General features: G+C 34.2%; 1 protein-coding gene across 1 annotated transcript; it reads left to right on the forward strand.

Annotated features, from left to right (window-relative positions):
• The first annotated feature begins 2,282 nt into the window (after positions 1 to 2,282).
• On the forward strand, positions 2,283 to 5,438 carry LOC127097970 (cytochrome P450 709B2). Its single transcript, XM_051036470.1, has 5 exons — positions 2,283 to 2,550; positions 2,632 to 2,855; positions 3,816 to 4,069; positions 4,236 to 4,599; positions 4,684 to 5,438. The coding sequence occupies exons 1-5, from the start codon at positions 2,283 to 2,285 to the stop codon at positions 5,113 to 5,115; spliced, it is 1,542 nt and encodes a 513-aa protein (XP_050892427.1). The 3' UTR covers positions 5,116 to 5,438.
• Positions 5,439 to 12,309: the final 6,871 nt, after the last annotated feature.

Here is a 12,309-nt window from a genome sequence, read left to right on the forward strand (position 1 = left end):
AGGACTTCGGTCAAGTGTTGAAGGACTTCAGTCTAGTGTTGTAATTGATAGTTTATAATGGGAGTATGAGGTTCGGATGGTGATTGTTTTCATTTATTTGTAGAATCATGCATCATATATATTGGAGAATAGCTTAGGACTTTGATCTAGTGTTGTAGGACTTCGGTCCAATATTGAGGATTTCTCAATAACATAATTTCGATATCCGGCGTTGTAGGACTTAGGTCTAGGGTTGTAGGATGGTACCACATGCATGGGAGTAGAGAAAATATACATTACATAATAATTTATATGTTGTATATTATGTTGACGGGATGTGTTTGATATTTGAACTATCCTTTCTATTTTATGCACTATTATCATATATGAATGTATTATCACCCCTTTCTTGTTTCTATATTCCATACGGTTGTATTTTATACATGGGATTTTCATATTGAGGATGAAGAATGATAAGCTATCGGTTACCGAGGATGGCGTAGTTGTTCTCTTTGCTAGTTTGTTTTATTTATGTTTGTTGTACCTGTGTCGACTGTTTAGTTTTGTATCTGGTGTCAATCTGATATTGTAATATCAGATAGAGTTTTGCTACATTTTCAAGTTGTGTTAAATAAACTACCTTGTTCTGTCTTATTAATTTAAGTTATTCTAAATTAATTTGTTAATGTTATGTTTTTGAATTTCTTCCTTTTAATGATAAAATAAAAGTTGTTAATGTGACACCCTGATTGAGAATCTTCATATTTCCCGCACTATTTTATAAATCATATTTAGGGGTTTAGGGTGTTGGGGGGGGGGGGGTATTAAAGGATGAAGAAGAACTTTGTAGAGCCTTAATAAAATAGAGGTATGATTATAGTGATTGGTGCAAAGGAGGTAGAGAGTTCAATATAAGAAAATGCCAAAAATCAATATGATGGAGAGAATTTGAGCTTCGAGGAACCAAGTGGGTGAGAAACTTGAACAAGTTTGCTGAAAGTCTGTCGTTAAAGTTAGTTATTAAATGTAATATAATGAATTTCGTGAATAAGAGACGGTTGAGGGCCTAACCATTGAAAAGTATTTCCAAACTTGTTTTAGAATGTACATGATAAAGAAGCCAAAGTGGAAGAAATGAGGGAATGGAATGACGATTAGTGGAAATGGACAATCAACATACCATAGAAAATCATTCAATCTGAGGTATAAGAATAATTTGTAACTTTGATGTAAATATTAAGAGATATTACTCCTAGGAGAAATTTTGAAGATGAACTTAAGTGAATTTGAAGTGTAGATGGCAATTTTAATCAAGAAGTGAAATGCAAAAGCATGTATTCAAGAAGATGATATCCTAGACACAATGCATAACCAATGATGCAATTTTACTTGAGTTCATCTTCAAATTTTCCCGTCTACATTGTACTTAAGAAGTGCAATGCAGAACCATGTACTCAATTAGTCTGATGAGTAATACAGAATCATGTACTCAAAAAGATGATATCCTACACATAATTCAAAGAGTCTTGAAGGCATCAATCCCCTCAAAAGCCAAAATCTTTGGGTGGAGAGTTGTGTTGAATAGGTTACCAACAAAAACTGAACCTTAGAAAAGAGGAATGACTTTGAATTCAAATGAAAGTATTTGTGTGTTTTGCTTTGAAGTTGAAGAAAGTTTAGAACACTTGTTGTTTTCATGTCCTATTACTTTGGAAGTGTGGTGTAGGATCCAAAACAAGTTATCAATATTAGTCTCAACAGGTAAGCATGACAACCTAACTCATATCCGCGGATATCCACCTGTATACGTCCCATATTTGATAGAAAAAATCTGATTTAACTGAGTTTGAATTTTCATCGAATATAAAAATGAGGACGAATCGGGTAATGGGAACACTAATACCCACCCCGAACCCGTCCCAATATGTATTTTATAAATTTAGTTTTTATAAAGTTTAAATTTTTAATTTTTTGCTCATATGACAACCATTACTAAAATTCTACTTTCTTTTTTAATTTTTAAAAATATTCAATAAATTTATATTTTGAAATATTTTCCGTTATTTCTTGTCTCATATTTGTTTTATTAATCAAAATAAAAACATGAAGTATAGGAAATAAATAAATGGTCCCCCTACTTTTTAACTATAGAAACCAAGAGTGTTCCCATGCAAATAGATGATCTTCGACACTACCATTGAACATCTATATAAACAACTTCTATCAACAATTCTTTAACCAATCTCCTATGAAAAATCTAGGAACTCTTTCTCTATCTTTCTCACAGACACAAAGTCACAAAAATGGGATATCTAATTGCTATAGCCATGGTGATTTCCACTATTATGATTTGGAGAGTATGTGTAATTCTGTTTTGGAGGCCATATGCAGTGAGAAAGCACTTTCGAAAGCAAGGAGTGACGGGGCCACCATGCTACTCGTTTCTCCATGGTTCTCTTCATGATATGAAAATAATGATGAAGGATGCAAGAAAAACGATTATGGATAAACACTCGCATGATATTACTCAAAGGGTTCTTCCTCACTACCACATATGGTCCTCCTTATATGGTCATTAACTACTTTCTCTTCTATATTTAACTCTTAAAAATCCCATGGATGATTATTCTTAATTAGTTTTTCATGTTGCAGGAGAGAGATTTTTGTATTGGTATGGAACCGAACCTAGAATTTGCATAACTGATGCAGAGCTGGTGAAGGAGATTTTATCCAATAAATTTGGTTTCTATGAAAAACCAAAAGTAAGGCCTTCAATAGTAACATTGATGGGAAATGGGTTACTTCTAGTGACAGGAGTGGATTGGGTTAAGCACAGAAGAATACTCAATGCTGCTTTCTCCATGGATAAACTCAAGGTCTAAACTAACCGCTAAATTTACTTTTTTTTTCTAACTATTATTTAGGAGTGGCAAAAATTTTGCACAGAAACAAACATGACACCTAACTTTACAATCAATAATAATTTTTATATTAATTAAAAAATACAAATAATTTTTTCTCGCTCCTTCATTATCACCACCACATGAATTTAATTAAAAAAATTAATTTTAAAATTAATTTTAATTTTTTCTCTTTATTTTTAAAATTTTCTATCATTAAAATTATTTATTCAAATACACTCTTATTTCTTACTGAAAATTGTAAAAAGTTAATATTATACTTACGTATTTGTTATTAATGAAACACTAAACCTCCAACTCCTTTAATCTTTATTTCAACTAACTCAAATAAGTTGACTAACTCTCTCACCCACCTCACATCAATTAAATTACATTAGTTATGACATACCATATTTTATATATAATAAGCTTTATTTACTAAATTTTCTTTGCAGTTAAATAAAAGAGTTATATCTAAAACATAGATAATATGAGAGGTGTGAAATTACTTAAAGCGTAAGAATATTCGACTGATGAACTCAATCATTCACTCTTGTTAAGTCAACATGCAATTAAATACTGATCAACATGGGAAATATACTTTTACATTAATTAATTAATATATATAAAATATACTTTTACACTAATTAATTAATATACTTTTATACAACAACATCTTCTTCTTCTAGAATTTCACTTTTCTCTTATTTTCAATTGCATTATTTTTTTTTACTTTTTCATTATATATATATATAGTTTAGAATCATCTTGTAATTAAGGAGTGGTTGTTGCACATGAGAAAAGATAAGGAATATGAGGTATGATCAATCAAAAGGATTGATTCTTATTTATCACACATAGCTTTGGATTTTTTGCTCTAAATTTTTTTTCAATACTCAATGAAAAAATTTGATGCCATATATATAAATATGACAGGGTATGATAAGTAGAATGGCAGCATGTACCATTTCCATGCTAGATGAATGGAAAAGGCAATTAGCCATTGAAGCAAAGAACAAATCATTGACAATAGAGATGTGTGAAGAATTTCGAGAACTAACGTCTGCTATAATAGCTCATACTTTCTTCGGTACTAGCTTTGCTCATGGAAAAGAAGCCTTTAATGCACAAACAAAGCTTCAACATCTTATTGCTGCTTCAAGTTTTGATGTTTTCATTCCTGGCATTCAGTATATTCACTCTTTTATATCTACTCATTCTTAGCAACCTAACTCAATGTAATAGATGAAATTCACGTTGAACTAACCTTCGTGAATTCCACCTATATCGATTGTTTAGTTGATAGCATTTTTCTTGTTGCAATGTAAAAATTTTGGTTTTGGGTTGTTAATGCAGATATATTCCTACTAGGAAAAATTTGGAGATATGGAAGCTTGATAGGAAAATTACGAAATCACTACAATGCATTATTGAAAGTAGGTTGAATTCTCAGTCAGATAGCTCCTTTTATGGAGATGATCTACTGGACATAATGATGGATACAAAAAATGATGGTCCTAATAAGTTGAACATGAATGAAATCATGGAAGAGTGCAAGACATTTTTCTTTGCTGGTCATGAAGCCACTTCACACTTACTTGTTTGGACTGTCTTTTTGTTGAGTTTGCATAAAGATTGGCAAGAGAAACTTAGACAAGAAGTCATGCAGATTTGTGGCATGGAAATTCCTGATCCAGATATGCTATCAAAGTTAAAAATGGTAATAATATTCTAAATTCTTCATTCTTAGATTTCTAGATTATATATAAAAATATTACTCATTTGATAGATAAATTTTTTGAAGGTGAATATGGTGTTGCTGGAAGCATTGAGGTTGTATTGTCCTGTAATAGAATTAGTGAGAATGGCTTCAAAAGATATGAAACTAGGAGATTTGATGATCCCAAGAGGAACAGGCCTCGTGATCCCAATTACAATGATTCATAGAAGTAAAGAATACTGGGGTGAAGATTCAAATGACTTCAATCCAATGAGATTCATAAATGGAGCATCTAAGGCTGCAAAACACCCAAATGCACTACTTCCGTTTTCGATGGGTCCAAGAAATTGCATTGGTCAAAATTTTTCAATGATGCAAGCTAAAACAGTGATTGCTTTAATTCTTCAGAGGTTTTCTTGGTCTCTTTCTCCTGACTATCAACATGCACCTGATAAGAACCTTACTTTGCAGCCACAACATGGTCTTCCCATCATTGTAAAACCATTGCAGCTATAAGTTCATTGCTTCTTCATTTCATGCCAAGAAAATGTTTCTATATCTATATTGGCTATTAAATATTGTGATGAATAATAAATTATGATATTTCATCCTATATTATATCTATCTTCTCTTTGAATAAATTCCAACTGGCGTGCGCATGTATGTGAAAAAGTGTAATGGTCTAAGCTCACGTTCTTTAAATCCATGAGAATTAATGATGGTGAGTCACTATCTTTTAGAAGGATCTAGATACTGGGTAATTGGTTTATGTCTATGTTATAAATATGTGATTGGTTAATGTAATTAGAAATCAATCTAATGACTGGAAAAGTTAATTTTAAGGTTGTTTAGCATATTTTAGTAATTATTTTTATTTTACTTCAAAACTGTCGCTACCGAGGTTTCGCACGATTAGGAGGTACCAAGACTTCTAAGTAGAAAATACGAAAGGGATGGTAAGATCATAAGAACCGTCACCGAATTTTATTTGTGGACTTCTATCAGAGAGGCGAGGGGAAATAATCGATAAAACTCTCGAAAAAAGAAACACACACATGAAGCACTAAAAAAGAGAATAAGGGATCGGCCTCGCAACCGAGATTTGGGTTCGGAAGTCGATTACGCAAGAAGAAGGTATTAAAGCCCCTCACGTCCATGATACTCAATGGGAACCATTTGGGTTGTTTATGTATGCGGGAATTTATCATAATTATTGTTTTATTTTCAAAAAAAGGAGTGTGAAAGAATGAGATTTTGTTTTTTTAATGTAATGATAACAATAAAGTAAAGACAAATAGATAAACATGCATGATGAAGTTTATACAATGATGATGTTTTATCAACTATATGGTTGTCATCCCTTGTGTGGATTGACCTAAAATCCCTTATAGATTGATAAATTGATATGCTAATCTTTTCGAGGAAGTTGGTATTCCCTCATTCAGATTGGAAATCTCCCGCAGAGTGAGCAGGAAATCCCAGCATGAGAGGAATTTTCAACAAGTTGGTTTGTAGCTTATTCCCAGTGGATTTGCATACATAGATCTCCAGCAGGTTTGCCCACCATTCATCCTCAGCAGGGATGCTCACATTAGACTTCCCTAGTTTGGTCATCAGTAGGTTATTTCCAGCTGATCGCCCGCAAGTTATCCCTGCTTCAGTCATTAGCAATTTTTTCCTAGAGGAGTTGCCTGATCGGAGCCTGAATGTGGTTACTTCCTCCTTCTCTGATGGTTTTCCTCCTAGAAGAGTGGGTGATGAAAATGTTTATTTTTCTATCCCCAGCAGAGCGGTGTTTCTCTTCTCCTCGGCAGAGATTGTTTCTCCAGCAGTATGAGGAATTGTGATGGTTATTAGAATTTTTGTTCGATGGTTATTCCCCGCAGAGTTTCCTATCTCTCCTTGGTTTTCCCCAGTAGAGTTTCTTCTACAGTGGATTCTATCCGTGTCTTCTTCCCCATCGGAGTGTTTCGTGCTGTCTCCGCAGCAGAGATATTCCTTCCGTGGTTAGAAGTGAGTGTTGTTTGATGTGCTTCTGTTTGATGGTTGTTCCCCATAGAATTCCACATCCCCCTGATAAGATTCCCAGTAGAGTTATTCTTTGACTGATTTTATCCATGTCTCTGCGTACTGTTGGAAGATCCCCAACTTTGGTGGTTGTGATCCTTTGTTTATTCCCAACAGCGGTCTCTGATCCCTGGTGATCCTACTTGTTCCCCTAGCAAGGGTCTTTGTTCCTGGCAGCGACTTCGCTCGATCCTTAGAAAGGATTGGTTTCCTGGTATTTGTTGCCCCCCACCAGATTGGATTTCTCCTATGGGCTTGGCTTTCTCTTTTGAGATATTGTATCGGATGTCTGTCCATTGATTCTTGGACCTGTTTGTGTTAGATATGGCTGTTTGTCAGCATTAATCATACATAAACCACGCATATACATGCATAATTATAACATTCAGATATTCATGTTGCATTCTTTGCCATATATCTTTGTTTCTTATCTCCTGCTATTTGGTGATACATATTTCCCCAAGCAGATGATTGTGTATGATCTCTCCATATAGAGTCAGCCCCATAGGCAGAAAGTGTCTATCCTTTCTTCCATATTCCCCACTGAGTTATGTCCTCGTGGATGAACGTTGTTTCAGTTTCCTCCCAAAATATGTATTGGGATGGATTACTCCCCCCGCCAGAGTATGGAGCAGTTTGTAAAACGTGGGTAGAGCGGTTTGCAGATCGTGTGGCACGACGTCTGCTAGTGTTTAGGACTTTTTATCCAGTAGGCAGTTTTCTTTAGTTTAGTATAAATAGGATATCCCACGAGGGGCTCGAGGTGTTCACCTTGTACTAAAAATCACTTTTAAGAAACTTCTCATTCCCAGCGCGAGGAAGCAAGAGTTTTTAAGAGTGATATGTACGTGAATCACCACATTTATTTCAATGCAACTTCCTTACTTTTCAATTGTTCCCGTTGAACATTTTATTTTAATTTAATTTACTTTTGAGTTATCACTTTACGTTGTCGTCTACGCTGTCGACACTGATTCTATTACGATAATAGAGTTCACCAAAAGCGTGTTCGTCGTATACGTCTTTTGAATCCTGTAGCGCTGTCGGTCACGAGTCACCCATAGGCTATAGCGTCGTTTAAACCGTTCGTGTTGAAAAACCTGCGCTTGTTCAATACTTTGTCAGGATCCGTTCCTCATAAAGTTGTTCCGTCAAATTGAATAAGCCACACTTGCACTAGCACATGTTCTAGGATCAACTGGTCGATCCTGCAAGTAACCCTTAGTCTCAAGCCCTAGGGGGGACCAGCGGTTGTTTACCAATTTCCATAGTAAAGAGGTATTCGTTACCTTTAGATTTATTAACCAAATCAAAAGTAAATCATACAATTCGAGTCGCCACCGCACTTCTATTTATTCAAAGGAAAGGTTAGAAAGCGAACAAAAACCGAGAAGTTTTATCAAATAAAAAACTAATAAAAATGTCAGAGATCTGGGTAAGGGGGTTGGTTATGCAATGGGAAGGTTTTAAGCACCTAAAACATCTTTAGTACTCTAAGGGAGCCCCTTTTACAAATGTTGTAAGGTAGGCTGGTATTTGTGAAAATATTTGTGCAAACATAATTGGGGAGATGAGAAGAGAATATACAAGTTATTTACAATTTTATGTTTGAATGGATAAACCCATTGTCTACGTGCCATCTTAAAAAGGTAGGATCAAAACCTCGTAGTTCGGGGTAAAAATCTCAAAAGAAGTTGGTAAATTGATTGGTCAAAAGCCTTAAGGTCTTTTGTTATCAAAGGGAGAAAACTCAACCCAAAATCACAAATCCACCATGTGAGGAGAGCTTCAACATGATAGTGAGGGGTTAACCCTATAATAAGCATGGAAGACTTATAGTCCATCACTAAGGATACAGGTGAGTATTATATCATCATCTATGATAACTCAAACCAAATAGCTAATGTTTATGAAAAGCTTTAACACAAATGATCATTGGAACCATAAAAACAATTGAGTGAGTTGTATTTCACAAATGAAAAGTATTCACAAAATAAGATCAAAGTTGACTTAAAATTCAATTCAAAATAAGTGTTATGAAAAGAGTTTGAAAAATCAAAGGCATAGTGCCTAGGTTTCTAATTTTTGAAAACAATGTTAATGTTTGCACAAAAAGTTTGGCTTGGGTTAGAGTGGAGAGAAGAAGAGAGGGGCTAGGTCCTAAACATTGAAAGATGAGGGAAGAGATATAAAACCAATTGGAGTTCCCTTCTTGAGATCATAAAGATGATCCAAGTTGCTCCATTCTTTTGGACTTAGCAAGCAATAAGCAAATAACTCAAGCAATCAAGCAAACAATCAATCAATCTCCTAGGAATCTTTAAATTGGCTTTTGTATCTCTTATCTTGGATGTTTATGACAATGGTTCTTCTAAGTAGCTCAAGTTTAGGATCCCTATCACACAAGAACACACAAATCAAAAAGTTCCATAATGCAATAAAAGAATGGACAAGAGTGAGTTTAGAATTAGGATCCTTTCAATGTCATCTTCAAGATTAAGCATTCTAAAGGCATGAGGCCTAGTTGCTCTTCAACATATTTAGCATTCTAAAGGCATGAGGCCTAGTTGCTCTTGAAACTCCATTTAGCATAGGTAAGTTCCTAAATCTAAGTCCTTTCTCCATTTGCATTGGGTTCATACAAACAAAAACAAAACAAGCACAAGGCAATATTATATATACAATAATGTGCTCAAGTGAGCAAAAGGAAAATTGCATTAACATAAACATGAGCTCAAGTGAGCAAAGGGCAAAGACAAATGAATTAATGAGCAAGAAATTAAATTGCATTAAGGTAAATTGCAAGAATTAAATGTTTGAATTAAAAGTTCGTGATTAGTAGTTAGTGTTAGTGTGCCATAAGGCAATTTAGCGCTATGTTAAGCAATCGTAAGTGGACTAATGTAGTAGTCACACCTATCTGAGGCCGGTCAATAAAACTATAGGCAACAAACACAAGTTAGAGACCATGACTAGTAAGCCAAGCTCCTACAACTTGCCATGCCAAAAGAAAAGAAGAATGACCTTGTATGGATTTAGGTTTTTTGCTTGACCAAGAAGAAACCTATCTTTAATGCAAAGAAATTCACTTGATCTTTGATCAAGATGAATTTGATTTGAATCAAAGAAGGTTAAGCCTCTCATATGTCAAGGCTAACCACCAATCATTAACTCATTGGTCAAAAAGAAAAAGAAGAAGAAGAAGATGGAAATGGAATGTACACAATTAAAAGTCAAACAACATAACCAACACACATTGACCAAATATGAATGGAATCAACATCAATCAATAGTAAAGAAAAGTGAGATGAAGCTTAGAAGTCAAGAAACAGAAAAAATATTTTTGGTATTTTTTGGAATTAAAATAATACTTGAAATAAAATGAACAAATAAAGGTCAAACATCAAATCCAATTCAAATCAACTGGGAAAAGACCAATTGGATCATCATAAGTCTAACATGGTCAAACAAGGTTTGACAAAAAATTTCATCATTTTTTGAAAACAGAAACTAATTTTAAACAATTAAAAATGAAGAAAAAATAATATAATTGAACTAAAATCTCAAATAAATCTCAAATCAATTAAGAAATTGATGAGAACATTTTTCATAGATCCATCATCATCCAAAGATGTTAAAAAAATATTTTTGGCATTTTTGAATATTGAAAAGTATTTTAAATGAATTAAAAACCATTAGAAATGAAATAATTCAGAAAAAATATTAAATGGAATCACAAAAATAATTAAAAAATCATTTTTAGAAATTAGTATTCAAGAGAAAATTTCTGCAATTGGTCCCATGCTTTTGTGATTCAAAATAAAGAAGTTATGAATTTTTAAAAATAATTGGAATAAAAGAAAATAAAATGGAATTTCAAAAATTGCAAAAATCCACAACGCTTGGATCCCACTTCATTAATTGACGTGGCTGATCACAAGGATGGGAGACGCGCGCGCATGATGGACCTTGGTCAACAGCGAAGCACATGGCATTAAATGAAGTCAGCCAAACGAAGAGCCAAGATTAGATCTGAGGCAATGGATCCAAGGGTCAGGAACTCATCCACGTGGGGACGGTGGTGGAAACCACCGTCTTCTCCGGTGAACCTCACTGTTCCGGCCAGAGTTGCAGGTTTTCAAACCTCAACAAAAATGCACGATCTATACATCATTAGAAAGTTGGGGTGATGTACATAACCCCTGTACCCTTAGTTTCCACTCAAGATCCCTATAGAGAGAGAAATATGAGATGGAAAAATGTGGTGTTCAAACTAAACTTACTCAATTCATAAAATTAAAAGCACAGACCAATTGCCTCTCACATGCGGACTTCAGAGGTACCAACCAATACAAGAAATGCTCAATATTAAGGTAGATTCGAATCCAAAGAGTTTGAATATAAACCTTTGAAGTGCAGCTTTCAATGGCACGATTTGACCCAATTCTTCAGTGTAGCTTGTTCTGGAAGTGACAAGGAAGCAAGGCTAAGGAATTATAAGTCAGAGATCAACCAATGAAGTTGAAATCTGAGCTTGAAAAATTGAGAGAAAAAATCAAAATTCCTTTAATGGAGGTTTGGGATTTCACTTGTGCATAATTTGAGGCGCCTTTAGGTTGAAGTTTGAAGTGAATGAAGCCTTCTATTTATAGCCAATGGTGATGCAATGCCATGAAGAATTCGTGTGCATGTGAAGTTGGATCCTCCATGCATGGGCCTGTACAGGCGCATGGGAGGCCCAAAAGCAATTGCAATTGACTGCTAATCATCAACCAAATGGAAGTGGACGTGCAGATTTCATGATACCAGCTTGTGCATGGAATTTTGATATGTTATGCATAATTGGACCTAAAACTTCTCCTCTTCGAAAATTCCATTTGCAAAATTGAAACATAGGCATGTGGGTAATGGTTGGAAAGGGCTTGAAATAAGGAAAAAATGTTATGGTGAACAAAAATACATTTGGAGTTGGGAAAATATTGAAAACTGGTCATGAAGTTCAAGGTACAAAACATGTATATGGGAATTTTGCCAAAATGGACCAACTTAAAGCCCTTCTATTTCAAAGATAGAGGCCTCAAATGACAAAACCTTCAACATAAAAGTTGTAGATAGTTTCAATACAATCGATTTGGACTTAAATTTTGAATCATTTGGATTTTTGATGAGAAAGTTATGAGGACTTGAAGTTGGACTTTTCCACATTTCAATGACTTTGGTCAAAAGTGACCTATAATGTTTTGTATTATCACATGTGTTTCTTTTAGGATTATAAAATTTTGTCCAACATAACAATTGAAGTAGACATCTTAAAATTTACAATGAATTTGGTCCCACCTCAAAATCATAAACAATATAGGAGTTAGGTCCTTGGGAAGCTGACCTAAAATTAGGGTTTCAGTCAAATGACCTATAATGTTTTGAATTTAATGATGACCTTCCAAGTTTCAAATGGATTTGTTATGAACATGAAAGTTGTTCGTATGGTTTTTAAGAACATTTTTTCTCTTCGGGTCATCTTCATTTGACAAACACATCAAAAGTTAGGTCTCAGTGGATTTAAAAATAGTTAGATGGATTAACTGATCAACTTCTCAAAGCCAAACTTCAAACCTTGATGAATTAATGATTGAGGACACTCAC

Source organism: Lathyrus oleraceus, chromosome 6 (genome assembly GCF_024323335.1).
Source record: "Lathyrus oleraceus cultivar Zhongwan6 chromosome 6, CAAS_Psat_ZW6_1.0, whole genome shotgun sequence".
In the NCBI taxonomy this organism is placed as follows: Eukaryota; Viridiplantae; Streptophyta; class Magnoliopsida; order Fabales; family Fabaceae; genus Lathyrus; species Lathyrus oleraceus.

Bases quoted from the DNA above. Each gene is read 5' to 3' on its own strand.
- LOC127097970 (XM_051036470.1), top strand. From the start codon at position 2,283: ATGGGATATCTAATTGCTATAGCCATGGTGATTTCCACTATTATGATT. The intron at 2,551-2,631 runs GTCATTAACTAC...TTCATGTTGCAG, and splicing joins CATATGGTCCTCCTTATATG to GAGAGAGATTTTTGTATTGG. The intron at 4,600-4,683 runs GTAATAATATTC...AATTTTTTGAAG, and splicing joins TGCTATCAAAGTTAAAAATG to GTGAATATGGTGTTGCTGGA.